The 27,917-nt window shown below is 49.5% G+C and overlaps 3 protein-coding genes across 6 annotated transcripts in view; 2 read left to right on the top strand and 1 right to left on the bottom strand.

Annotated features, from left to right (window-relative positions):
* PPP2R5D (protein phosphatase 2 regulatory subunit B'delta) overlaps positions 1 to 7,488 on the top strand; it is a 26,799-nt gene extending 19,311 nt beyond the window's left edge. For both annotated transcript variants that reach the window (XM_056488760.1, XM_056488759.1), the window contains exons 13-16: positions 1,064 to 1,165; positions 3,646 to 3,718; positions 4,174 to 4,290; positions 4,639 to 7,488. In XM_056488760.1, coding sequence (XP_056344735.1) covers positions 1,064 to 1,165; positions 3,646 to 3,718; positions 4,174 to 4,290; positions 4,639 to 4,776 — 430 coding nt within the window. In that variant the 3' untranslated portion in view covers positions 4,777 to 7,488. The remainder of the gene's footprint in view (positions 1 to 1,063; positions 1,166 to 3,645; positions 3,719 to 4,173; positions 4,291 to 4,638) is intronic.
* On the bottom strand, positions 7,367 to 8,851 carry MEA1 (male-enhanced antigen 1). The gene is made up of 3 exons (XM_056488766.1): positions 8,315 to 8,851; positions 8,122 to 8,236; positions 7,367 to 8,055 (listed from the first exon to the last, which is right to left on the bottom strand). Exons 1-3 carry the CDS (start codon positions 8,660 to 8,662, stop codon positions 7,892 to 7,894), a joined length of 627 nt encoding a protein of 208 aa, XP_056344741.1. The 5' UTR covers positions 8,663 to 8,851; the 3' UTR covers positions 7,367 to 7,891.
* KLHDC3 (kelch domain containing 3) lies at positions 8,829 to 27,917 on the top strand. Of its 3 annotated transcripts, none has more exons than XM_056488762.1 (11): positions 8,829 to 8,916; positions 14,671 to 14,900; positions 17,128 to 17,304; positions 19,472 to 19,587; positions 20,912 to 20,983; positions 21,215 to 21,428; positions 21,708 to 21,794; positions 23,048 to 23,156; positions 26,559 to 26,632; positions 26,999 to 27,077; positions 27,293 to 27,917. In XM_056488762.1, the coding sequence occupies exons 2-11, from the start codon at positions 14,747 to 14,749 to the stop codon at positions 27,357 to 27,359; spliced, it is 1,149 nt and encodes a 382-aa protein (XP_056344737.1). In that variant the 5' UTR covers positions 8,829 to 8,916; positions 14,671 to 14,746; the 3' UTR covers positions 27,360 to 27,917. The 3 variants fall into 3 exon arrangements, with proteins under 3 accessions (XP_056344737.1, XP_056344739.1, XP_056344738.1); XM_056488764.1 differs by lacking the exon at positions 8,829 to 8,916 and adding an exon at positions 9,095 to 9,295; XM_056488763.1 differs by lacking the exon at positions 8,829 to 8,916 and adding an exon at positions 9,099 to 9,319.

The raw sequence follows: 27,917 nt of genomic DNA, 5'->3' as shown, positions 1-27,917 counted from the left end.
TTCCTTACCTGGTTAATTCAAGTTTAATTAATTTAATTTAACATACTTCCTTTAGTGAATTAGCTAAAAATTAATTCTAGGGATGCTGGACAAGTGCAGAGCTCAGGAAAGGACTTCATGTTCTTGTCTGAAACCCTTCACCCGTTCCATGTCCCTGCAGCAGCCAAGATTCATGATTCTGCTATTCCGGTCTTTTCTGGTCTGCTTCCCAGTGGTATTGCAGAATAAGTTCTGAAAGCATTTCCCTCTTATTTCTCCTTGTCTTTGAGCAACAGACACATCTTCTTGGGGCAGGCTGAGTACCTTAGATTCTCCTCTTCTTTCCTGCAGTTCATCTACTTGGTCAAACAGCCTGCTTAAGTCCAGCAGGGTTGCATCTCTCTTCCTTATTCCATTTGCAGACCTGGTACAGACACAGAGCTTAATCTGCTGAATCTCATCTTTTACCTCTGGGTCAGGTATTTCAGAGACAGGTTCAACACTTGTTTTCATTCCCTAGGAGAGTATTTGTCCCATAGGGAGTTCACACACAGTGCAACCTATGTATAAATCACTGGCACAGAGCTGACTTTTCTTCTGTGTATTCTCTGTGCTGGTTCCCATCTCTTCAGGGCTGCTGCCTGTCTCTGTTTTGGGCAGCTCAGTGGAAAAGCTCATGACCAAATACTGGCAGCCCAAAAAGTCATTGTGTGTATGTGGTGTGAACAGTGGGAGGCACTAAAGCCCCCCCCTTAACAGGCCCCTAGCATCCTTCATTTCCCATTTTTAACTGCAAGAAATGAACACATGAATGTATATTTTTGCACTCGTTAATCTGACCACAGCAGGCCTGTCCCAGGGTCTTCTCTTTCTTCTCCATCTCTTTCTCCCTGTTGTATAGTTCCTGCTGTGCTTATGGAAGGGATTTTGCCTTGATAAGAGCTGGGATTGTGGGAGAATCTTTTGTCACATCACTGTAGAATGAGTTGCTGCTGCTGTTACCTCTTGTCTGTGCTTCTGGTGCAGGCTCAGGTGTGAGAACCTGCCCACCATGACTTGTTCTCCTTTCCCCATTCCTTTGCAGGACAATTCATGGGCTGATCTACAATGCACTGAAGCTGTTCATGGAGATGAACCAAAAGCTTTTTGATGACTGCACACAGCAATACAAGGCAGAGAAGCAGAAGTGAGTAAGAGGTTTTTGCCAAGTAACTTGTGCTCGTCTTAAAGTCTCCTTGGGGTGCAGTAACAGATGGTAGATGGCAATAGGCACAGGGAAAATGGAAAGGTGATAAGTAATTCTGTCAAAAAATAGGATTCCTTAGCCATAACTATGAGTAGGGATGAGGTGTGCCCTGATAAAAACCCTTTCAGTCCTGCTGAAGCAGGTACCTAGAAAAGAGTGACGGAGTTTGCTGAGTCATGAGCAAATAGATTGCCATGTAGAGAATACTCAGCTTTGTTCTGCCTTGGAAATACTTATAGTTCATAAATGTTGTAGTGATGTCAGTAGAACCCTATTGCTTTAGAAAGACTTTTCTGAAGAGTTTTTCTGCAGCGGGCATAATGCATCTTTCATGGCACAGGATGCTTTCAATTTTCCAGTGATAAAGATGGAATAATTCAAAGAGCGAATGGTGGGGATAAAATCTGAGCTCAGCAAGTACTTGTGCCATGATGCTGTAAAGAGGAAAGAGCTCCACTTTTTCTGCTGCCTTGTGCTGATTTTGGTGCTTCTATGGCTTGCCTTGGTGAGCTGAGTCAGTCTAGTAAGCTAGAAGGAACCTTTATTTTTTTTTTCCACCTTGGGTCTATTTTCTGCTGACTTAGTGACATAAAATAGTAAAACAGTGCTCCTCGTTCCTGGATGAGCCAGGACTGCTGGTGGGGAGAGCAGAGCTAATCCTTGCTGGGAGTGTGGAACTCTGGGGTACATTCTGTTGTTTTGTGAAACAGGAGTAAATAAGTAATAAGTTGATATATGAATTACACTTTCAGATGGGTAACCTGCTTATGGAGAAATAAGAGGTTTTTTTAGGATCTAAAATGGGAGTAAGCAAGGTTTTTTTCCCATTCTAGGGCATTTGTGAAGCCCACAAATATCTTCTCATATATTTTAAGTCACAGTGACAGTACATTTCCTACAAGATCTACCTAGTTTTCCATCAGTAGTTTTCTCTCCCTGTTTAGCTGCTGAGCTGCTGAAGGTTCCAGCACTGGTGTGTGACTGATGGAGAACTGTTGTGCAAAAGCTCAACAAAACAGATCAGTGCTGTCCAATAAAAGGATGGGTAGTGCTGCAGTTTTCTGCTCATGTTAAGATGATTTTTTTTTTTTTGTCTCCTGCCTCTGTGTCTAATTAGGCTTTAGAAAACCTCGTGCTGTGAACTAGAAAGCAGCATGTGTGGGAAGGATTGCATGTGCAAACAAACTCAGTAAACAGGAAGTGAGGAAAAGGAGAGAGCTTGTATGTTCACTGTTAGGCTGCAGCCAGATGTTGAGAGATCTGATTATGGCTTAGCCTCATTTTTAATTAGTTAATATGGCCTGCAAGTGTCATGCCAGCTCAGGCCTGTCACTACAACCCCAGCTGTGCACCACAGCCAGGGTGGTCATGAGGGACTGGACAGACTCTGCAGGGACACGTGGCAAGGCTGTCTCTCTGCTGTTCAGTGCAAGTGGGCTGACTGCACCTTTCTAATATCCCCAGACACCTTGAAACTGTTTGGATTATCAGAATCCTTTAGAAAACCAGTGAGGAAGTTGGGGCAGATAATGTCTTGTCCTGAATGGGTTATTCATTTGGGATGTTTTGGGGTTGGTTTGTTGGAGGTGTTTTTGTTACCCTGTGTTTTCTGTTGGAGTAATCTGCTGCTTGAAAACTTGGCAGCTTCACTCTCATTCTAAGCCTTCATAACTTTCAAGAGTGTGATGTCATTACAGAGTATAAGATTTTCCTTAACATGGGTAGATAGGGCACTAGAGAGACCAGTAGCTGGGATGAGAATCATGTAGTTAATAGAAATAAAATAGAAATTTTAGTGCAGATGTTTAAAATGTAGAAGAGAATAAGAAGGGGTGATGGATGCTCACCTCTGTTTGCAGTGAACATTCACTGTCCTGGGATTTATAAGCCCTGCTGAACAGTCACTTCAAATGTGTGCCAAAATCTGTGCCAAGTTCAAGAGCTGTGCCTGGGCTATTGGGGCCACTCTCTGGTGTGTTATGGTTGAGAAGGAGCAGTGGAAACTGCAGTTCTATTGGAAGTTATGGTTTATCTCTCTGCATCTGGGGGGCACCAGGAAAACGTGTGTTTGAAATCCAGACTGGTGTCATGGTGTTGCCCCAGAAATCAGACACTCTGCTCTACTCCTGGCAGCACAAAGCCAGGGCAAAAGTACCTGTGCAGCCCACTGTTGCCACCCGTGCTCTGAGGTGAGCAAGGAGCATGCTTGCCTACCCTCTGCTAGTTGTAGCGTGTCCCCTTGTCTTGCCTCATCTCACCTGTAGATTTAGAATTAGGTAGAATTAGGGGTCTCTGAATGACAGAGCAGATCTTCCCTTTGCCTGCACTTTTCTGCTGTGTCTTGCTTTTATCATCCTGTGAATAAAAGCTAGGTTTTCCCCAGGAGTTCACACTTGCTCTTGCGCTTTCTCTCTCCCCAGGGGAAGGTTCAGGATGAAGGAACGAGAAGAAATGTGGCAGAAAATAGAGGAACTGGCTCGGCTGAACCCCCAGGTGAGTGACAATAGGACCTAGGATGAATGAGGCAAGAATGTGCTGGGGGTCTTGACCTGCTTCCTCAGCCCACAAGAGCAAGTTTTAGCATCTCATCTCAGTCCTGTGGACATTGCTGCAGCAGTGGTCTGTCTCTCCCAAAAAACAGTGTTCCGGGAATGTTGGCAGTTTTATCAGGCTGTCCCTCTGTAGCACTGACCTCCAACTACTGCCTTATAGAGAGCACGTATGTGTGTATGGACCACACTCTGAACTGCAGCTGCGCATGCAGCATGCTGTGAGTCAGAGGGCACAGGGGAGGAGAGGATATTCCTCCCTGCCTGTGTCCCTACTGCTGCTTTTCTAGGGGCCAGAGAAGGCAGCGGGAAGGACTGCTGTGCTGTGTTAGCATGTTGGGGGAGAAGGTGTGATATTGGGTGGAGTGCTGACTCTGCAGCTGTCTGTGTTGTCTGCAGTACCCCATGTATTATGCACCTCTACCCTTGCCTTCTGTGTGCTGTATGGAAACAGAGACCCCGACTGCAGAGGATATACAGCTGCTGAAGAAAACAGTGGAGACAGAGGCTGTGCAGGTGCGTAGGTGACTCGAGTCCTTTCACAGTTGTTCCCAGTCCAGCCAGGACATCAGCATAGCCAGAACTGGCTCTTTCCAAATGTTCTGAAGGTAAATGCCACTACTCTCACCCCTCATCATTAAAAGATCCATCTGTAGTCTGAAGAGTGAATTTATCTAACCTTCACACTCAGGAGAAAGTGCCAGTGGGACTTTGTTGTGTCCTTGTGTCAGTCTGTGTTTGGCTCTCAGCCTGTTCTGAAGCATGCTGCAGTGCCACCCAGCATATCTTAGAGCAGTTGGATTCAGAGGCTGAAGGCATGAAGGGGTTTGCTACTGATTGCTGACTCCTTTGATTTGTTTGTAGATGCTGAAAGACCTTAAGAAGGACAAAGTTTTGCTGCGCCGGAAGTCTGAGCTTCCACAGGACGTCTATACTATAAAAGCTTTGGAGGCCCACAAGAGAGCAGAAGAGTTTCTCACCTCAAGCCAGGAGGCTCTCTGACGGGCTCAGGAGCTGGCCCAGGAAGCTGTGCCCCATCCCTTTCCTCCAGGGGTCATGGAAATGCACTCGGTTCTCATGTATAAGTAAGGAATGAACATGGTGAGCTGTGCCTGTCCTCCACTCCATCTGCATACCTCCAGGGTAGATCTGGTTTTATGTTTTAACTTGTATCTCACCACTGTCGTGTCCTGCTTTTTCTCCATCCTCCTGCTTTTCCACCTTGGCTGTGCAGGGAGCCTGCCTAACCTCTGCTTTTATCAGTCCAGGCAGGACTCACTTCATTGTAAGCTGCCACCTGAATCTTACTCTGCCAGGAAGCCAGAGGCCTTGCTTAGGCTCTGTGTTGGGCAGAGCGTCCTGTGCGTGGCTCTGTGCTGCTCCAAACTCCAAGTACCCATCTCTGCCACACCTGCCCCCATGCTGCCTGTGCAGCTGAGCCCTCCCATGGTCAGAGGCCAGGCTGAGCTTGGGGCAGAAGCAGAGTTTGTGAAGGCTCTGGTGCCTCTCCAGCCTGCCTTGGGGTGCAGCTCTACAGCTGAAGGGTCTTAATGTACAGCAGAGGAAATGTTTACTTCCACCTTTCTTTTGCTACAACCCCTTCTGTTGCCCTGTCAGTGGAGTGGGGGTTCAGTGCTTTGTCACCCCCAGTTAATCTGGGCACAAGCACTACATACTATTGCAGTCCTCCCTTTAGAGCATCCTTAGACGCTCTCTTGTGAGAAAGTGAATTCCTTCTGCTGTTTGTGTTGGTCTGTGCTGACTCATCTCCTTCCCGATGTCTCAGGTTAATTGTGGGCCCAGAATTAACTTCTTGCTTTGTAGCAGGTGTCAGCCACTGACTTCTACTTTCTTCCTCTACCTGCTCAATTAAAATACTCCTGCAGCTCTCCCTTTGTCTCTGTATCCCATCCTTAGCTCTTCAGGGCCAGGGTTTCTAGGAAGCTTGTGCTGCTAGTCATTTCCTCAAGTTAGTGGAAGCAATGGATACACCTCACGGGGTGTGGCTGAGTTTGAGTGTTCAATTTTCTCCTCATTATTATCAATGGCTAAGCACTACTGCTGAATCGCTTGTGTGGGTGCTCTGAGCAAAGTTCACCTGTCGAGGCCCTTATTAGTTACCACGTGGTGCATCAGGGGCTCATGCTAACTTAGCATTTAGAAACACTTGCTGATAGCCCAGGGGCTTGCACAGCACTTGGGTGCTACTGTGATCCAGCTTTCACCCCTGTTGTCTGTGGTGCAGATTTAGTGCTAGGCCAAGGTGCCATCTCAGAGGTCAGTTTGTCATAGAGAGGGAGTCCCTAGGTCTCACCTGCTGCACCTGCTTTCTTGACACACAAACTCCGGTGGGTTTGCAGTAGTGCAGGGAGCCTGTGGGGTTGGTGCTAGCTTTGCAAGCGGCATGGGATATTACAGAAGGTTCTGTATCTGCTTGTCCTCACAAGTAAACCATTCCCAGGTCAGAGGATCACCCCCTCTAATCTTTCTGCTGGTGTGCAGCACGTCTTTCCTCCAACCCCAGTGAGGCTGTTTTGACCTGTGTATCCTGCATCCCTGCCCCGTGTAGCTCTCTCCCAGCTCAGCCCTCACCAGGAATACCACCATCGCTTGGGAGGAGCTGGTGTGAGATCCACCCCCAGTCACACAGGACCCCACCTCCCCTCCGCCTCACACAACAGGCCAGTTCATCAGGAGACTTCAGAAACACCTCAGGGAGGTTATTGCTTATTTTGAACATTAGTCTGAGCTCATGATCAGCTGCCAATCAATTACCTCACGCCTGGCACAGCATGTGGATGTGCGCTAGGTGGTGCTGATGGTGCCGGAGCAGCCCAGCGGAAACGAGGGCTGCCAGGCTCAGGCTGGGCAGGAGGCTCCTTCCTGCTTCATCCTGGCTCTCCAACTGGCTGCTTAGCATTGCGCTGGAAGCCAAGACCTCATCTTTAGATTGCTAAGCATGGTGTGCCCTCACTTGAGCCTGCTTGCTGCTGGGCAGTGGCTGCCTTTCCTCGCTCTGGGCTGCTCTGCCTGTGGAGGGAACAGAATCTTGTGGTGTGCAGAGGCTGGCACTGTCCTGCAGATGATGTGTCTCTGCTGGCAGCCCCTGACCCGGCCAGAGAAATGCTGCTGGGGTTGTGCCATGTGCAGGGGCAGCATTGTAACACATCATGATTACGTGCTGTACAGCTTTGATGTTCCCATCAAATGATGTTCCCAGCTTTATGTGTCATGTTTTGGGTCAGGGAATTTAGGCTTAGTACCTTCACATCATTCTTTGTTTGCTGCCTATTCATTCCAGTGTCCTGGACACCTCAGAAGGGGACCATGTGAGACGGGGGGGAGTGTGCTTACCCTCTCACCACATGTACTGCTGATAGGCAGACCTGCATCTGCCACACTACAACTGCCCCTTGCTCAATACTTGGTTTCTAGCATTAGTGCTGCTCATTTCTGCCTACACCTTTCCTCACATCAGCCAAATGGACAGAACTGGAGTTGCCTCTTCCACTCCACCTGGCTTGCTCCTCCCAAGGGAAAAAGCAAAACTACTGCATTCACACCCTGGACACAAGTATTAAGCTGCTTACAGTTCATATGTACATATGGTGTACTTTATTTTCAGTAGAGCATTACATAGTATGAAAGTGTTGGATTTTGTACAGATGTCCCTGTATGTACAGAACTAAATAAAACCAATCTCTTGGAATGACACATCTTGTTCCACCTGTGATATTCCAACACACAGACCCTATCCTGAGAGGAGGGGCCCTAGCCTGGAGAGTGACTTCTCTGGTACTGTTAGCATGGTGCCAAATCTGGTGTTTGTCCTGAGGGAATCTGGGCAAAGCCAGCCAAGCCCCATCACCCCGTATGCATCCAGGCATGGAAGCCAATCTGCCTCCTCAGAGGTAGAGGAAGCCAACACAAGGTCATCACACTGACTTATGCACCAGAACCAAGAAAAAGGAGTGGGAAGGAAAATCAGACAATGTCAGTGGGACGAACTGGAACATTGATACTGGTAAGTCCTGTAAGCACCTGGCCCGGAGGCAGAGGGCGCTTCCAGGGCGGAGGGAGGGCTGGGGTTTGCAGCCCCTGTGCCGCAGCTCAGCCCTCAATTCCACTGAGGCCGGGGCCCGCCGAGGCTCTGCCGGGCCTGCAGCGTGCGCTGCACCACATCCTTCCACTGCTCCTCCGAGATCTGGCTGGCCCAGGCAGGGATGCCCAGAGTGGGCAGCTTCACGCTGGCCATCGTCCTCTTCACCAGCTCCACATGCTCTGGGAACAGAGAGGCCGTGAGACCGCGGCTGAGCCCCGGGAGGGTCCAGCCGGAGACGCGGTTACCTGCATCCATGGGGATGGAGCTGTGGCTGCTCTGAGCCGTGGCGCCTTCCGCTGCCTCCTCCTCATTCTCCTCCTCGCTGTCCACCGGTGGGTCGGGCAGGTGCAGCCCCAGCATCTGCGGAGAAAGGCGGGCAGTGGGGGTCGGGACAGCGAGTGCCCCAACCCCGGCCCGGCGGGAGGCGCTGGGTGGTACCTGGAGCCGCTCCTGCAGGCCGGGGCCCGCGTCGCCAACGCCCTGCTCCGGTTCCTGGCTCAGCGGCTGATACAAGTATCCGCCGCCTTCCTCCTCTTCCTCCTCCTCGTCCTCCTCATCGCCGCTCCACCCCGCCGCGCCGTCAGAGCCCTCCGGCGGCCCGGGCTCCCGGGGACAGACGCGCTCGGGGCCCATGCTCCGCACCACCGCCATGCACCGGGCGCAGCGCCGAGGAGCTGCCGCCACCCGGAACCGCCGCGGCCGCCGCGGGGCACTGTGGGTGTTGTAGTGCCGGAGCGGGCGGCGGGCGCGGCGGGCTGCGCCGCCGGTGCCATCGAGTGTCACCATCGAGTGTCGCCATCTCGATCTCGGCCGGAGCTGGAGCAGCGCGCCGGCACTGTGCCCGGGAGGGGCCGAGAACCCAGGGAGCCGCCCCTGAGAGGGGCAGGGGCCCGGCACCGCGGAAGGGCCTGTCGGGGCCGCCCCACTCCGGCGCGGGGGCGCCCGCGAACCCGGGCGGAGCCGCGTCGTACTACAAGTCCCAGGGAGCGGCGGGAGCTGCTGTCGGAGCGGGGCTGTCGGAGCTCCTTGTACGGATACAGGTACGGGGCTGGGGTTGGGGCCGCAGGGGCGAGGGGAGCCGGTGGGGCCATGACGGGGCTGCGGGAGGGTGAGACCAGGAGGCACCGCCGAGCCCCTGCGTGAGGGCTGGGGGCGCGGGGCCGCCGCCCTGCCCGGGTGCCCTCGGCCGGGCCCGCGGGCGGCGGGTGGGGGCACGGGGCGGCACCGAGGGGCTCGGGCGGGGAGGGGCGGCCAACGGTGCTGGAGCGTGTCCAGAGTTGGGCAGAGGAGCTGATGAAGGGTCCGGAGAGTAAATCCTGTGAGGAGCAGCTGAGAGAGTTGGGGTCGTCCAGCCTGGAGAAAAGGAAGCTCAGGAGAGACCCTCTCACTCTGAACTGCCTGCAAGGAGATTGTTGCCAGGTGGGGCCCGGCCTCTTCTCCCAGGTAACAATTGACAGACAGGTCAAGAGGAAAGGGCTTCAAGCTGCACCAGGAAAAACTTAAATTGGATATTTGGAGAAAAATCTTCACTAGAAGGGTAGCCTGGCATTGGAACAGGCTGCCAGGGAAATGGTCGAATCACCATCCCTGAAAGCATTAAAAGGGTCTGTAAATGTGGCACTTTCGGGCATGGGTTAGTGATGGGCCTGGCGGTGTTGGGTTAATGGCTGGACTCAGTGATCTTGGTGGTCTCCTCCATCCTTAAAGGATTCTGTGACCCCCCGCATGCGTATCCTCCCCTGACAGGTCTGTGTCAGGGAGGCTGCCCTTCTGTCCTGGCATGACCTCTGCTGTGCCTTCCCTCTCCATCCCCTGGGCTCTTGAGGTTTCAGACCATTTATTCTCTTGCCCAGCCGTGCCTGGTGTGGGGCTGCATGCCTGGTCTTCCCCAGTCCCATGTGCCAGGCAGAGGGAAGGCTGGCACTTGTTAGCCTGACCTCTGTGTGCCCAAGCCCAGCAGACCACTCTGCCTGGGGATCAGTGTCAGTGCAACAGAGGAGCAAACTGATGTAGCCCTGTGTAAAGCAAGAAATGCTCCACTGGCTGTCAGTTCAGCTTTCCTTAGCCTGCTTCCCAACCCAAGGTCTGCCCTTGGCGTGGCAGGAACAGCTTGACAGGCTGAGACAAATTCCTGATAGGCAAGTGGGGGTCAAGCAGTATCTCCAAAGCTTAGGCACACTCCATAGAGAAGCTGAGGTTTGGGAAGCAAGGTAAAGAATAGAAGCCAGCTCAGTAGGTGCAGAAGCTCAGCTAGGCTTTAGGCAGAAGTAAGTCAGCAGTAGGAAAAATAAGGAGATGGTGAGGCTGGCTGTAGGGGGGGCCACTGGGATAAATCTGTGCCTGAGCAGCTGTGGTCTGTGATTCCCATGGCTAACATGAGCTTCCAGAGCAGGCTTGGCTCATGAGCTCCAGGGCTGTTCTAGCACCGTCTAGTTTACCGGGGCTGGAACTGCATTGTGAGTGTCCGAGTTGTTGAATGTGCAAGCTTGCAGTTTCACACTGCCTTAGCACAAATGCTCCAAGCATTAGATAAATGTCAAGCACAAGTGAAGAAAGCGGGTTGTTCTCATGTTATCTCTAACAGTATGTTGGATGTGCTTGAAATAGAACTGTCTATATGGACTGCTGTGAACTGGCTGGGCTATTTTAAGGGTTACTAAACCTTGTGGCTGATGTCTTTTGGGAGACAGAACCGAGGCAGACACACGGTAGGATTTGCTCTCTGGAGCAGCTTTTCAGGGTAGGGCTGCTCTTTTTGGGGTGCTGCTGTAATTCTGGGGGGAACAGAACGAGTCATTGAAAATCCAGGCCACTTGCTGCTGGGTTTTTCCCCCTTGCTTTGGGAACTGGATGCAGCAAGGCTAATATGAGCAGCTTTTAGAAATGGCTCTAGGTTTCCCTTTGTGTGCACAGAAGAGTGAGAGAGCCCAGTGAGCTCCCTTTGAGCAGAAAAGTGGATCCAAGAATATATGGGTTTGTTTTAAGACTACCACCTGGCTACTGTACTTTGAGATGCTCAGTAGCTTTCTATCTTGAATGAATAACTATTTGTAGGGATTGAAAATAGTAAGCCTAAAGCCAACAGAACAAGCAGGTGAAAAATCCCATTAAAACCTATCATTACTGGTTTGGTTTTTTGCTGTTGTTTTGGGGATTTTTTCCTATCTTTGCTCAGGTCACCACAACAATTTTGGAAGATATGCTAGTGAGAGATTATTGAGTGATATTTTTGTTGATCTCAGATGTCCATATGCTGTGTTCTTAGGTTCTTGTTAGGTGTAAGCTGGAGCAGTTGGGATGAAGGTTGTTTCAGGCATTAAGTGCATCTTCAGGCAACAGCACAACCAGAGATATAGCAGTGCTGTCTATAGGTGCTGTATTCAAAGAATGCAGAGCTGGATTAAATCTGATTGTTCCCTGGCTTAGCAGTGAAATGCTCCTGCTGTGGTCACTTAATTTCCAGCATCATCAGCATCAGGTACTTCACCAGTAAGTGAAGCATATCCTGATTTTTAGAAATGTATTTATTCCTGGCCTTCCTGGTTAATGACAAGACCTACCAGGGTTTCAAAATTTCTCTGCATCCTTGGTGCTTTACTGTATTTCTGGATAGAGCATGGCAGACCAGGGAAATGGGGAGTTGTGGAGATTGCATGGTTGAAAGTAAGAGATCTATTAGTTTTTGGAGAGTGGAAGTGAGGAGCTAATGTTTGTCACCAGAAGCAAGCAGTGGCTTGAACAGAAACTGTGATTCTGTGTGTCATCCTGCAGTGCCCTCCCGGTTCTCTAATACGATTTGCGTCTGTTGTATCAATATTTCTGTATTTTATAGCCTACATCACTGTTGCTGGTGTCCTAAATGAGAAACCACAGAATGTATTTTGCATAATCTAATATTGTACAGTTGGGGGAAATTGTTAGTAAATTATTAATTTATCTTATAAATTTTGCTGTTTCCCTTTCTCCTTGGCTGTGTCCTCTGTGATCTTTAAAGAAATCTAAGCTGTAGCTTAATGTCAAGTGCACTTCTCCTACTAAGAAATCCTCATAGGAATGAGATTGAAAAGTGATTTATTTATGTCCTCATTTAAATAACAAAAATTATCATTGGAAATCAAACTTGAAATGGAATTTAACAATACGTATAGTTTAGGACAGAAAATAACAGTTTTTTTCTCAAAGTATGTGTCTAAGTCCTATTTGCAGATAGTGCACAGAGGGGGCTTGGAGGAGGAAAATGCTTTGGGACAGAAGATTGATCTAAAGGAGGAGAGGGAGAGGAGAGGAGAATCTGGAGCTGGGCACAGAAAGCATGGGGTAGAAGAGGGGAGGCATCTTTGGGAGACAGGGCTGTGTGGGGAGGAGAGGAGGCCAGGCCTGTGTGGGGCTGAAAAGGGGCAAACAAATGCCTGGTGATGGCGGGAAGATGTGGCAGTTTCAGGGTAGGATTGTGGCCAGTGGCAGAAGAGGAAGATGGGATTTTGCACGGATGCTTTTATTGCAGTGTAGAGAAGAGCACTTGGGTTTGGAAAAACCCTGACAGCTTGTTAAACCCTGTATTTTCCCATTACGTTAAAGGTTACTTCACACTTCTGGTCATTCTCTCTTTGTGAAGTGTTCAGATGAATGTTTTGCTTTTCTTGGCTCTGAGGAGGGGCAGCAGGAGGCTGTGCTGGCAGAGCTCTGTGTTTGCTCTGAAGGGGTATCCCCAGACAGAGCCAAGGCGAAGTGCAGCCAACTTCCATACCATTGCCCTTGCCACTGCTCCAGACCTGCCAGTCACCTGGAAAGCACTCATTTGGGGAAAAACTTTCCCAGTAATTGTAGGAAACAGCATTTCAACATTGTTGTTTCAACCTCAGCATCTTTCTTGCAGTGTCAGGGATTTGGCCTGGAGCTGCTGTTCTCAGTGAAGCAGATTTTGATGATCCAAGAGGATCAACCTCTTGGGATAAGCTGCCTTCTGATCAGAATAGCAGAACTGCTGGGGCAGGTTAGCCAGCTCCTGTGGCAGTGACAGGACCAGCATCCTTCCACCTGGCTCAAGGGAAGTCCCAAGGGGGAAGAAGAATTTTCCCAGGCCTTGGTACAATGCCTGCCTGCCATGCCAAAAAGCTGTGCTCCTCTACCTCAGTAGAAACTAGGCAGAGAACTTGGAAGTAACATTCATCCTCTTGGTCCTCCTGGATTGAGCTCAGTCTGAAGAGTGTTGAAAATATTGATTCTGGTGATAAAGACCAGTTAAGCTCCTTAAGGAGTCTTTTACAGAATCACTTAAACAAGAAGAGATTATGAGGAAAACATTGGTTAGTTTTTTCAGGAATAACTTGTGACTGAGGCAGGAAACAGATTTAGATATGTGAAGCCTTCAAAATAGCTTGGAAGGTGACTTTGTTGGGTTCCATGGAAACTCATCTATTCTGTTGCTTTGCAGAGGACTTATGCAAGAGTGCTGCCTGGCAAAAAAAAAATAGTTGCTTAAGGGAAAACAACTCCAGCCAGCTAGATCTGAAATTGAAGCACAGCCTGTAGAAGATGGGGGCTGTTCCTGAGCCCTTCTGGGGCACCCCTGCTAGAGCAAAGGTTGCTGCAACTTTCTGGGTCACTGACTGCAGTTTAGGTTAGTGTGATTTCCAAAACAGTTTGGCTGGGAGTGGCCAACTGGAGCAGAGCAGCATGGCACTGCCCCTCTTGCTGCCCTCCAGCTACTTCAGAAACCTGAAACAGGAGGGAAATCCTCCTTGCCAAAACTCACTACTTTCCAAAATGAAATGGGGCAGAGTGTAGGAATTTTATGTATAGTCCTTGTTCAAAGGCATCCCCAAATTTCTTTGGATTCTGCAAAGGCTAAAACTGATTGTGGGATGGGAGCATGCTGACTGAATCTTTCAATAACTTAGAACCAAGAAATAAAATAAGACAATTTTATTAGTGCTCTCTCAAACGCTGACATCTCTTTTAATGGCTGGTTTTCAGCTGGGAGAAAACTGTTAAAATTCAAACTGACCTGCTGTTTCAGAGGCACTCAGGCAGGACTCTGCTCTGGATTCTTAGATCTGCAGGAGAATCTCTGCAAGAATCAGCTGTGGTGACTTCTCTAAGATGTGATCTAAGCCATCTGTTTGAGGAATGAAGGATATCAGTTGCTTAACAAGATGTGATGCTACAGAATTTTCGTAGTTATGCCTGCGTTTGCTGTGGGAGGAAAAGACCTTTTCTGACCATTAACATAGAGCTTTCTTCCTAGATTAGGGGGTTTCTGCTCTCTTGTGTCTAATTAGATTGAACCCTAGTGCTCATGTCAATGAGTCCAAATGCAAATGTTGTCACCCACCCCCATAATGGGAAGTTGGTTGCCTTATGTAGAGGTGGTTCTTTGGAGGTTTTTTGTTGGGTGTTTTGTTTTAATATTTTCCTCCGCCGTTCCTCAGAACTCGTGCAAAGAGCACGCTCTTCTCTCTGGGTCTGTTCTTTTCACCTTCACCGCTGGCTCTCGCTGTGTTTTCATTCATGCAGACAAATGGCTGTGACACTGTGACACATGATGTGTGCGTGGCAGGCCCAAGGTGTTTGGCTGGGGCTGCCTGTGAAGCCACCCTGAGGGGTTTTGTGTGCAGGGTCATCTCTACTTGCTCCTCTGAGCCCTGCTCTGTGTCCCCTTCCCAAGAGGAACATTTCCAATTGGGAGGCAGGTGAATAAGGATATATTAAAGTAACCTTTGTAGCAGGCATTCAAGGGAGATGGGAAGACCTGCAGGGTGAATCTCATTATTTTGGCATTGTGTGTGTTGCAGAGCCAGCTGACATTGCAGTGGCCTCGGAAGCATGTGGCACTGGGGGCCCTGAAGACCGCCTGGCTTGCAGGGAGGAATGCTACGGTGGGCAGTGCACTTGGAAGGTGGGCCACGGAGGGTGAACCACGCGGCCGTGGCTGTGGGGCACAAGGTCTATTCCTTTGGTGGCTACTGCTCCGGAGAGGACTATGAGACCCTGCGGCAGATCGACGTCCACGTTTTCAACGCAGGTAAACGTGTCCTTGTGGGGCACAAAGGGCTGGGGCTTGCTGGGCTCAGTTATTGCCTTTCTTGCCTTCTGCTGCCTGATCTGTTTTACTCTGTAATTTCCTTTCTTAATTTCCAGGAAAAGTTATCAGAGTAGGTTGGAGCCTCTTTCTTTGTGCAGCTTTGTGTTTTCAGCTTCAGGGGCAGGACACAGAGGGGCTGTAGTTGATCTGACCTGCTAGGATAAGGACTCACTGAAGTAGTCACCAATGGCTTGGTTTGTCCTTGTTCTCTGTGAACACAAACTCAGCCAGGTGCAAAGAGGTGATATTGAACTGCCTCAGGTCCCCCCTCCAACTTGCAGCATGTCCATGCTCAGCTCCCCGTAGTGTCGGGAGAGTAGGGTGCAAGCCAATAAACACAGTTAAGATTCCAGGTGTAGACATCTTTTTCCCTATGGGGGCAGCTGACAACTGGTGCCAGCATGATGGAGTCAGTAGGGGCATGTGGCTAGGAGGGAGGCTTTCCCATTTTGGTAACAGCTATCATGGAGATTCACAACATAGCTTAGAAAAGCATCTGCAACTGGAGCCATTTGTGTAGGGTAGCCAGTACCTCTCATGAGGCTGAGTTGGAGCCATGGTTGTGCTGGCAGAGGCTATATTTCTTGATTGAGTGCTCCTTGAACTGAAGAGGTTACTGAGCTGGTCCATTAAGTATTCCCCTGTAATTAGGCAGGTGATTAAAAAACTGCCTTAATGCTTGGGTGGTTCCAGCTAAACAAAGCCAGGAGTGGAGTGCCAATGACCAGTTTTGGAGACTGGACAGTGTGCTGAATGCTCTGCTAACACCCACATGTAGACAAACCTAGTTTGTCTGTAAGATGAATTCAATCATTTAAGACTGATGCGCAGCAGGGATCAAAGCATTGGTTTGGTTACAGAGGGCTGCCAAGGTGACCTGCTCACAGTGTAGAGGGGGTGTAGCTCAGGATCCTGTGGACAGTGAAGTTCACCTCTGTCCAGAGGAACTGGGCTTTCACACTCAACACAGTTGAATGTTGTAGAACGTGCCAAGTAGAGCACCACTCTTCTGGGTAAGCATAATGACTGTGCCCAAAGGAATGCTCTTGTGTTGTCTTTCCTTCTTACCACTCCCAAGTATTAAAGTGTCAGAATGCTGCAGCTACCACATGGGAAGTGACAGTGGCTTCCCAAGCTCTTGCTCAGCTAGCATTGTCAGGTGGCAGTGCTAAAGCCAAGATACCAGATTTTGAATGATCTCTTGTCAGTCTTCCAAAGATGAAGACTATGTTCTAGGTAAGAAGCATCCCATCTAATTTGACTTTAGCATGGGATGTGCTTCCTCAGTGCCCTTTTTGCCTGTGGGGTAGATGCTCACCTTTTGAGATGCCTGACTTTTTGCTTTCCCTATTAGTATTTCAGAGGAACTGTGGACTGTTTTCCACTCTGTTTTGTATCGGCTCCATGTAGAAAACAAACCTGCAGGCTGTATGTGGCAGAGGGAGGGTGACTGGTCCTGTTATGTAATGGCTGTGTAACACTTGCTGTGGCTCTTGCACTGACATTAAACCCTGTAATACCTGTTGGCTGTTCTGTTGCTGCTGGACATGACACGCAGGAAGGGGAATCTGTAATCACAAGGAGCTCCTAGTAGTAATGCAAGGTTAGCAGGGAGAACTTGAGTACAGATGGGGTAAAGGAGGCAGACACCTCATCTATAGCTTGAAAACCAAAACAAAAGCAAACAAACCCTGTTTCTACAAAGCTGGTGGGTTGCTTTACTTAAACTGTGCTTCTGCAAGTCCAAATGATGCCTTCAGGTGTTCCCTTGCATACTACTGCAGTGAGTTATTCCTGTGCTGCCCATTCCTCCAGCTTTGAGTATCTTCAGAAATCTCACTAGCTTGAAGCAGTGTCTGCATTCATGGTCACCTATTTGTTTGTGTGCATGCTATATCTTCACTCACAGTCCAGGGTGTGCTAGACTGAAAACCTTTTCAGCGAACTGTTGTAGAACAGAGCCTGGTTTTGTCCTCTGGGCCTCCAGAGGACTTCCTTCTGTATTTCTCAACTAGCTACTACTCAGGGTCAGACACAGCTTTCTCTTGTTTACTCAAATGCTTCTGCACCTTGTCACAGGGTGAAAAGTACCATGCAGGATGGGTTATGAACTGTGAGCAATGTAGCAGGCTTAGCATTTGACATGGGCTCAAACTTGTGTTTCCAGTGTCTCTGCGCTGGATCAAGTTGCCCCCAGTGTGGACAAACAGCCGAGACCACGTGAGGGAAGTGCCCTACATGAGGTATGGACACTCAGCAGTGCTCATCGACGACACCGTCTACATTTGGGGTGGTCGCAACGACACCGAGGGAGCCTGCAACGTGCTCTATGCTTTCGATGTCAGTAAGTTCCAGCTTCTCACTCTTTATTGTCACAACTATTCTTGATCAAACCTTCTCCCTACCCCCCACTCTGCTCCCCAATTTGTTTTCTTGTCCCTCGATGACAGTCTGGAGGAAATGGTGTCACTGTCTGTTTCAGCAGTTTTAGAAGTGGAGTATGGTCGCTGTTGTGTGCATGCTTAAATCTCTGTAAAAGCCTTTGGGCAGAGATTGCTGATCTTGTCTAATAATGAAAATGTTTTTAATTTTTCTATCATCTTTGTGTGCTCTCTCTGATAGTAACTACAACTGGAGTATTCTCTGTGTGATGTAGTATTCCTTAATTGTGGCTGAAAGTTGAAGTAAGAAGGGGCTTACTGGGCTCTTGAGGATTTTGGTTCCTCTCCAGTGTGGTCCTTCTTTCTAAAGGCATGAAGGAGAGTGAGGAATAAAGCACAGGAATAGTCTTGGACAGGATGGCAAAATCAGGGAAGACATGAGTCAAGTTAGGTATATCTGAAAAAGAAACTCCTTGAGCCATTTGGTTGGCTTCTCCAACCAAATGCTATTCTCCAATAGCACTGCTGGAGCACCTCTGGAGAAAAGGCACCATCAGGAACTGCGTGGACACAAGTGTCAGGAAAGAAAAGGAGTATATCTGGAGGATTCTGGAGGCAAGTCCATCTAAATACTGGCCAGTAACTGTCTTGCTGGACTTGCAAGGAAACTGCTTGCTCTGGTGCTTGGTCAAGGGGTCTCTTCTTTACCAGGGAAATACCTTACAGCTTGTGGCACAGGGTTTCCCCCTTCCTTCCCCTGACACATGCAGCTGAGAAGCCACCAGTAAACCTCTGCCTACACAGAGGCTTTGTTGTGGGACCTGCCTAGTCTCCCTGGCAGCTCCAGTGCTTTAGCATTAAGTGAAAATTAACAGAGAGTCCTGCTCCACCTCTGCAGCTGTCTGTGCACACAGGCCTGCCATTCCTGGAAAGTAAGGCTGGCAGTCACAGCCCCATATCTGTAGTGTAAGTTCCACTGTAGAAGTCTCATCAGGCTAAATAAAGTCCTTTCTGAGTGCAGAGCAGATCACAAATTGAGGTCTTTTCCAGCTCTAACTTAAAATGTTGCACTTGGGTGAGCTGTTGCTGATACAGTGTGACTGAGTTTGGAAGCAGCCCCATGAAGAAAAGGAGCTGGATATCCCTGAGCTGTCTCTGTGGAGGCTCCCCAGGGACTGTGCTGACCTTGCAAGACCCTTTGTATGGTGCCAGATGGAGCATAGGTGGATAGTTGTGTCCACAGGCCAAGTTCAGAGAAGTCATCCTCATGCTTTGGCCCCAGTGTTAGGACTCTGTGAAATAAGCACTGTTTTTGGCAGCCAAGAGCCATTAGGGAGGGTGGGGGGAATGTCTCCTGCAGCCTTGAGGCTTATCTGTGCCTCTCTGAGCTTGTGGGGCAGGTGCCTGTTTGCGCTTGGCAGCAAGTCGCTGGCATGGCTCTCTGGAGCCCTGGCATCGAGAACAGCTCTGGCTGCATTTTAAGTCATCTTCTAAATCAAGCCAGCCCCTGGAGCATGCAGGCTAAGGGGCTGAATCTGTCTGGTGAAGGCTCACAGGGAGCATTGTGAAGGGTGGAAAGTGAGGAAGAAGGGATGAGAATACACCAAGTGGAGCAGATAAGACAGGGAGAGCTGCACTGCAGAGGTGCGGATATGCACTACAGCTAACATGGAGAGCTTGTGGTTAAGTGATTTCTATCTAGGTTTGAGAGCTGTTTTTCCTCAGTCATGCTCAGCATCTCCACGCCATGAGGTCAGTTGAGCCACTTTGCATTATTGCTTCATTGTAATAGAAAGTGTGAATGCGGAGTTGATAAGTGACTCACAAGTACACTTCACAAGAGATTCTGTAAAAATAACATTGTTCAAGCTGTACTGTACTACTCACACTTAAAATGTGAGCTTTTTGTCATGTCTGGCAGTCAGTGGCCATTTCCAGAGGCTGAGACTTCTGTCCCTGTGTCCCTATGTGGGGGCTCAGGCAGGTAGCATTGCCCAAAGAAACTTGCAGCCTCTCTGGCAGAGAAAGTGAGAATTATTTTTGCTTTAGAAATTAAGAACAGCAGTAACAGAGCTATCCCACCCCAACTCCTACTGTGTTTTCTCAGCATTGCCTCTTGTTGTGTTTCAGACACGCACAAGTGGTTCACACCAAAGGTGTCTGGAATGGTCCCAGGGGCAAGAGATGGGCACTCAGCTTGTGTCCTGGCAAAGAGCATGTTTATCTTTGGAGGCTATGAACAGCTGGTGAGTAGTCTCTGTAACTGTTAATTGGTGAACCCTTGGGAAAGAGGGTGTTGATACCCTGGACACTGATAGAGGCAGGACACTGGGGCGTTTGTATTCCTAGTCACTGTCATTTTGTAACTTAGCAAAGTTATGGCATTAGTACCCAGGATATGCTAATTGTTTTGTGGATAAGGTAGTTGGAAAATCAAGGCCAAAAAAGTGTTGGATTTTTTAAACTTTCACAAGATGCATTTACCACAAAGAGGTAAAAGTATAATTTTTTTTTCTCTCTCATTTATTAGCAAAATGTAGGTTCATAAATACACATTTTTTAATAAGTATATATTGATCTACATTTATTTTAATTTGGCTCAGAAATGAGCCAGAAAAATCACTTTCTGCAGCAATGCTATGAGGTTTTGTCCTAGTCTGGTGTATGTTCCCTGTAGTCTCTACCTTCTCTGACATCTTGCTGATGCCTTTCAGCAAACACTTGGTTGCCTTCCCATTAAGAATACCTTGAGCCACAGTTCACCCTGCAATAGCTGTCATTATGCCTAATGCTCTTTTTAGCAAATCCTTATGATCTGATCTTAAGTAGGTAAATATAATTTCAACCTATCACTAGGTTCCAGAAAAGATGTGCAGAGTCACATCTATTTATTTGGAAGAAAGCTGGGGCTCTGTTACAGAAGTCTCTGAGTTATTCCCACTTTTCTGAGGATGACAGCAGGCCAAATCCATTATATTGATTACAGCAGCAGGAGAAGTTCAGATGTGTCTTGTTTTTAACTAAGACCAAAATAAATAAACCTCTGGCTGTCTTCTGCTCTCTACCTTGCCTGGAAGGGCAAGAGTCCACATAGTTTGTGTGAATGCAATCTCTTTCAGGAAGCCAGCTGCAAGTGGGTTTTGTGGGACCTTAGAACCTGGAGTGTATTTGCTCCTGGATGTTCAGCTTCCCAGAAGTAATCTTAGCTTCTGCTTCTCGTTAGGCAGCCTTAGCAGAGCCAGTTTGACTGTCCTGCTAATGCCTCTTTTTTCTGCTGCTACATGGAGAGGAGGCAGCCACGAATACATCATGTGCAGGACAGCCTTTGGGGAAAGAACTGGGCACCAAATAAATGGGAAAGCTGCAGGAAGAGACAGGACACCTTTGGGAAGAAACGGGCTTTGCTTTCCCCTTGTTAAGTGTAAGTCCTGCCTAAGCAAGCACCTTGTCTCTTAGGAAGTACTGGCTCCAAAGGCATCCTCCAGGTCTGTAGGGCAGCATCCTTTCTGGGGCTGGATGTGACTAGACTTCTCAGTCCCTTTGTGACCAAGCTGCTTGTCTGTCTTCCAGGCTGACTGCTTTTCAAATGATATCCATAAATTGGACACCACAAACATGATGTGGACCTTAATCTCTGCCAAGGTTAGTGTCTGGTTTTCACTCTGGTTTGTGGAGAAAGTTTTGCATCTGCTATTCCCTGGGGTAGCTGCCCACACTTGTCTCACAGCTTCTGGCTGATGTGGCTGGGATCTACAGGATGGGAAGTTCTCCAGGAAAAGGCAGCCACCCAACTTCCCCATCAAGATGCGTTATTTCCCTGGGTAATCTGCACTCTTTCATCTTTGTTTTTCACTCTGTTTTTTACTCCTTCAGGGTACTCCAGCTCGCTGGAGAGATTTTCATTCAGCTACCATCATTGGAACAAAGATGTACGTGTTTGGTGGCAGAGCTGATCGTTTTGGGCCATTTCATTCTAACAATGAGATCTACTGTAACCGCATTAAAGTGTTTGATACAGAAACCAACTCCTGGTTGGATTCCCCTCCCACTCCCGTGCTTCCAGAGGGCCGGCGGAGCCATTCAGCCTGTGAGTGTGGGTCTGCTGAGGATGGAGGATGGTGGAAAAAAATTTATGCCTGCCTTAGAAGGGGTGTCTGCTCAGCTGGGTGGGCCCATGGGTTAGCAAGGGGTGCACAAAGCCCAGTTTCTGTGGAAAGCTGCTGCCCACTGAAAAGCCTTGCACACCATACTCTACATGAAGGTGATGTAAGGAGAGGTGGACAGCCAGCAGCACGTTGCTTTGTGTTTGATTTTGGGTCAGGGAACTGCTGGGTGGCTCTCTGATGTCTGTGATTACTCCCTACAGTCAGCTACAACGGGGAGTTATATGTATTTGGTGGCTACAATGCACGCCTGAACAGACACTTCCATGACCTCTGGAAATTCAATCCAGGTATTTATGCTTTTAACTTGCTGCAGTGATAGCGCTCTGGGCTCTCAGGCATGTGAGTGCTCAGAGGAACATACTGTCCAAGGAGTACTGCTTGGGGGGAATGGCTCTTGGCTCTTCTGACAGCAACTTGCTACCATGCCTGTTCCTTCTGAGGGTGTTTCCAGATCTCAGTTAGAAAGTGGCAAATGAGGTATTGCTGGAATACATCTTTCATTAGAAAAACTTTGTCTTGTCCCTAAATATGCAAAAGTACTGATGGAAGAGAAAATATAGGGAAGCAATAGGGTTAGGGAAGGGAGAGACTAACTGGGGAAACCATACAACTCGAGCTGCAGGATCACCATCTCTTGGTACCAGCTCAAACTGTTCATCAGAAGGGGTGGTTCTTCAGCTGGTACCCTGAATATCAGTCAGCTGTGAGCTGTTTTGGGGTCCTCAGGCACATTTCATTGTCTAGACTCATTTTGTTTGCTAATTGCTTTGCATTGTAAAGTTACCTGAGAGCAGGCAGCCTGCTGCTCCCCAAGTTTATTGTGAGCTGGTGTGAGAGCTCCTACAGGTTTCAGTCCTGTGCATTTTCTCTCCCAAGCACCCTTGTAACAGAGAGCAGCAAGAACAAGCACCTGGTTCAGCTCCCTATGCCCTCCTCCCTCAGCCAAGCTGTCCCAGCAGCTGATGCACCTCTGCCAGGGTGCAGCCTGCCAGCAGATGGAGCTGGCTCCTGGGTCTACCTCCTCCAAATCCCAACAGAGGCAGGTTCTGGGGAAGGGAGGCTGCCTGTCTGCTCCTGCAGCTCTGCCCAGCACAGCTCCCTGTGATGGTGGTTATGCTGCCATGGCAGTCTGTGATTCCTGGTGCTCAGGCTTTGCAAATGAAAGGCTTTGATGGGGTCCCCAGCAACCTGGTTTAGTGCAAGGTGTCCCTGCCCATAGCAGGGGGTTGGAAGAAGATGGTCTTTAAGGTTCCTTCCAACCCAAAGCATTCTATGATACCACCTACAAATCCTGTCTCAGCAGGCAGATCTCCAAGACTGTGACTGGCATCTAAGTGGCGCTTCAGTAACAGCCTGATAGAAGTGCATCATTTAGCCATTAGTGAGGAGGCCAAGGGGGAGGGTAGATATTGGCTAGTTGGTGTCTGTGGGATAGTGGGCCTCTGCTTTTCCTGTGATCTGTTTAAATTCATAACCTGCTTATAGCTGGTCTTGGCAAGGCTCTTGTGACAAGGCGGTGCTGCTCTTTTTCTCCCGTTAGTTTCTCTTTCTTGGAGGAAGATTGAACCCAAGGGGAAAGGGCCATGTCCTCGCCGCCGGCAGTGCTGTTGCAGAGTGGGGGACAAAATCATCCTCTTTGGAGGTACCAGGTGAGTGGTGTGAAGTGGCTCCTTGAGAGGGTTTGCCACTCCCTTCAGCACAGTGTCCCTTCACACTCTGACCCGGGCTAGTCAGATTGACTTCAGAGGCACATGGCAAGTGTCAGTCTATCTGACAATCGTGTGCATCAGGGCTCCCCTGGACAAAGGCCATGGAAGAGACTGAAGGTGTCGTGTCAGCTTGTAAAGCATCTGGTGACAAGCCATCTTGTACGTGTAGAGACAGAAGAGTGTAACAGGCTGCTCAGGCTCTACAGTGCTCAGCCTTTCTGGTAAAGAGGCTGTGAGGATAAGGGAGGAGATCCTGCTGTCAGAAGGAACGTATCTCAGTCTGCTGTGCCAGAGCAGACCTCAGACTGACTTATCTTTGCCTGCATGCTGCCCTGCTTCTCCCACCAGAGCTTCTTTCTTCCATTGGCAAGTGTGGGTTCTGCTGCCAAGCTGCAGTGGGATGTCAGCTCAGCTGGGAGGTGTTTGAGGAGCCTACACACATGACAAGACAATGTTCATTTCTGTGCCAGTGCTCCTTAGCAACATTTCCATTCACAACAGAGACTTGGTGTTATGGATTTAGCTGTCAAACACTGGAAGTGATACTGTCAGGGTGCAAGGCAGCTGGATATGGCCAAGAGCCTTAACAGCTGCTAAAAGAAAGGAAGTGGTCCATCACCAGGACACACTCTATGCTGTCCGGAGTGACAAATTGCAGCTCTGGAGCACAGTCCTGCTTGCCAGTATCTACCTTGTAGAGACATCTTAAATGCTTTCAGCTCTCCACATGGTTTGGAAAGCTTTGGGGCTCTTTCTGGGATCTTGGCAGTGGCTTTTTGGGGATGCTTCTGAAGCCAGCTTGGGGCAGAGAACCAAGCAGGACAGGTTCTGCTGGTGGCCTGACCATACCAGTGTGTTACCAGTGTGTGATGGGGTGAAGGGCCTTCAGTTTCCAGGGGTTTGGGGAGAGAGGGCTGTGCTTAGCTGCAGGATGTCCATGTGACTGTGAGGGAGTGTTTAGTGCAGGTGAGGTATGCAGAGGTGCTGAGTTTATCCAGTCTCCTCAAAAGATACTGGGTGCTGCTTGGTACAGCAGAAAGCTTGGCAGGGCTTTATGGGAGTTTTGGGTGGTCTCAGATGCTCTGTAGATCTGTGTTACAGCAGCAGCTGAGCAGTGATGTCAAGCCTTGTCACTCCTGGCTAGCAAACCGCAACTAATGACACCAGCTTTTTGGAGTTTGTTCCACCCTTGCCAAGCAATGCAGCAGTGCCTTTTCTCCACTGAACCACTTCAGAATTCAGTTTGTTTCTTACATCAGGCTCAACCCCAATAGAGGCACATTCATTCATCAGCACGAGTGTGGGCTCGGAAGAGCTGCTGGCAGCCAGGAATGCAGCCTGCTTGAGCTGGAGGGAGGGTCTTGCAGGCTGGGGAAGTGGGAGGTGGGGGTGGGCCATTCTCGCTTCCTGTAACAGTTATCAGGTGTATTCTGGAGCTGCCTGATGAGATAAGAAGTTTTCCAGGAAGTCGCTGTAATGGAGAACTCCCAGTGGTCTGCCTCCTGACCTGTGCTCCCCTGGCTGGGAAGGGGGAGGGGTCGCACAGCACAGGCTGTCCAGCAGGGATTCTCAGAGGATGAGCCGGCAGGCTCAGCTTTCTAGGGAGAGGCACTGGGGGATGGGCAGGCAAAACCCTTTTGTGTCCTGCCTTCCAGGATTCGCACATCCTGTAGACTGCTGAAGAGGCATTTCTGCAGGTTGCTTGTTACTATGGCATCCAAAAGTTTTGTTTCCTTGGTAGTCCTGCCCAGAGCCTGGTCTTTTTGCCCCAGCTGTGGTCCCGCACTATGGCCAGGAGCAATCCATCACTTGTGTCCTGTTCAAGGGACCAGGAATAGGTGTTCCCATTAGCTGTGTCACATTTGTAGCCTTGGTCTGGTTTCCTCCCAAGCCCACCAGCAATTCAGTGTGCAGAGACCATCCACATGGGAGAAGGAATGCTATAAAACAGTTTAGCTGAAGAGATGCTGATCCAGATTTTGCTTGCTTTCCCAGACAAGGCTTAGGAGTCCTGGCTATGATAAGAGAATAGAGGCTGTCACTGAGTGTAGGGTGAGTTGTTTTGTAGCTGGAATGAACAGTTTTTCTGGACTCTGGCTGGCAAAGGTGTGCCCTGCACCCTGCTGCCTGGGATTTGCAGGGGATTGCCTGGTCTTAAACTCTAGGCTCACCCTGCTACTTGCCTTTTGGTGATTAAAACCACAGATGTGGAGCCTTCTGGCTTTCCTCTGATAGATAAGGGATGGTCTGTGACGTGGATGTGAGATTAGATTGTGGTGTGTAGTTAAAGGGGCTTTTGCCTGTATCCGGGCAGATGGGTCCCATCAGCAGCAGTTCTCTGCCAGCAGTGAGCTGTGCTCTGCAGTTTAGCCTGGGGTGCTGGGGACCTGGGGGACAGGTACTGCCTCATGTCTCATGAGGTGTGAAGCTTAGTGACTCATAGGTGGGGAAACAAGTGACACTGGGGCGAGGAGTCACTGCAGGAGATCAGTCCCAGCTAAGTGAGGGCACACTGGTTTTTCACAGAGCAAAGCAGGACTTAAAACACTTTTCCTTTCTTTCAAATTCTCTAAACAACCGTTAGCCATGGAAGTGTTTTCCCCTGTTTCAGCACAGGCTGATCTCTCTGTGCAAGGAGGTATAGTGTTCAGTTTCTCAGGTGCTTTGGTTGTTCCATCAAGACTGCTGGCAGGAAACCATAGGTGAGGCTATCTGTTCCCTAGGAATGCCTGGTGCTATAGTTCCTCATTAGCATTCCAGGACCAACATCAAATGGGAGTATCAGCAAATTGGAACTGGTTTAAAATGACTGCTGCACCGCTCAGTGCTCAGTTACGGACTTCTGAAATGCCATCCCCATTTTGGTACAACCACTCCAGCTGGAGTCCAAAATTATTCCTGAGTCAGTCTGAGAAATGCCTGTGCTTGCCCTGCCATGCAGATGTTTTCTAGCTGCTTTCTCTACACTCCTCTTAGAGTATCTCAGTGGCCAAGCTGAAATAATTGCAGTAGATCTTAACTACATGAGAACAGGAGTGATGAACAGGTGAGGTGAGGGGGAGGCTCATGGTCATCCATTAAAGGGAGGCAGATCCCCCATGCCCTGCAGAGGAAACTGTGTGAGTTTCTGCTCCCTGGCTCTGTGCAGCTCCACCTACTCTGCAAGGAGCTGGGAAAGTTATGACTTTGGGTGCTGCTTGGGGCATCAGAAGGGCAGGAGGGATCACAGGGCCCTGGCATGGGACAGGCAGGCCAGGAACATTCCTGGATTTGCTCAGCCCTTGGCAAACTGGTGTATAAGAATTTTGGCACTGACTGACACACTGTGCTTGGTTTCTGCAGCCCATCTCCAGAGGAGGGAATGGGTGATGAATTCGACCTGATGGATCACTCAGATCTCTACATCCTCGACTTCAGTACGTGAGCACTTCCTGCCCAGCCTGTACCTCTTGCCACAAGGTGCCCTGTGAGCAGGCTCTGCTGTGAAGCACCCAGCTGTGCCCTCTGTGGCTCCAGGTGCCATGTCCTGGAGCCAGACAGCTGTGTTTGACCAGTGCTTGGCTTAAGGCAGAGCAGCCAGAAGTGCAGCATGCTCTGTGCACTCCTGCCTGCAGGCCTCTTGTGGGAGCACAGAAATCACCCCAGCCTGTCCCTGGTGTGCATCCTGCCTTGTCCCTCAAACAAGGCTCTGCCCTGTTTCCTGTGGCACTGTTTGCATCATGCTGGAGCCTCCCTGGTGTCCAGTCAAGGCCTGCTGTAGCTTAACTGTTTTCTTTTCACAGGCCCCAGTCTGAAGACGCTGTGCAAGCTAGCAGTGATTCAGTACAGCCTGGACCAGTCTTGCCTTCCCCACGACATCAGGTATGATGTGCCCTGCTGGGAGGTCATTCTGTGGGTGCTCCCTGACCTTGAGGTGCTCCAGCCCTGGCTAAGGGCTACCCAGGGCCTTTGGAAGTCTGTACCTTTGAGGTGGGCTGGGCTGGAGACTACAGCTGAGGCTGACTGAAGCAAAGCTGCTCCAGCCCTGGGCACTGTGTTTGTGCTTTCTCTCAGTGTATCCTCTTGGTGTGTTACAGATGGGAGCTCTCAGCCATGACAACGAACAGCACCATCAGCCGCCCCATTGTCTCCAACCAGGGCTGAAGACAACTCGTTCTTCTACCACCCTGCCCTTACGCCTCCACATACTGACCTCTTGCTCCACTGCCTGCATGAATTTTTAGCCCTTTCAAGCAAGGAATGTGTGAGCTCGGTTTGTCTAGCTAAGCCTCCCTCTGCCCTTGTCATGCTTTGGGCAGCATGAGTGGACAGGCAGAACTGGCCACTGAGGGAAAAACTGTCTGGTCCCAGCAGCACAGCTGTGACCCCTGTCCTTGCTGGTGGCTCTAGAGCTTCCTTCTCTTTGCCTGTGGAACTGCAGCTGTGCTGTCCAGTGTCTGGCCACTTTCCAAGGGCCTGAATCAACTCTTACCACCAACCATGGCCCTGGAGTTGATGTCAGGGTCAACCTGAACTGTTCGTGCATTGCCTCAAGAGAGCAGGAACCTCTACACCTGCTGCCAGCACTGACAGCTTCCTGGCACTAAATGGCAGACACTAGCTCCAAGATGAGATCAGTGTGAGGGCCTGGGCCCAGCTGGACACTGCCAGCTCCCATTGTAAAACAACAAATGGGGGAAGTTTTATAAATGGTGAGGCAGA

The sequence above is a fragment of the Oenanthe melanoleuca genome, chromosome 3, assembly GCF_029582105.1.
Source record: "Oenanthe melanoleuca isolate GR-GAL-2019-014 chromosome 3, OMel1.0, whole genome shotgun sequence".
NCBI lineage: Eukaryota > Metazoa > Chordata > Aves > Passeriformes > Muscicapidae > Oenanthe > Oenanthe melanoleuca.
Note: the sequence above shows the minus strand (reverse complement) of the source record. Positions and strands in the feature narration are given on the sequence as shown.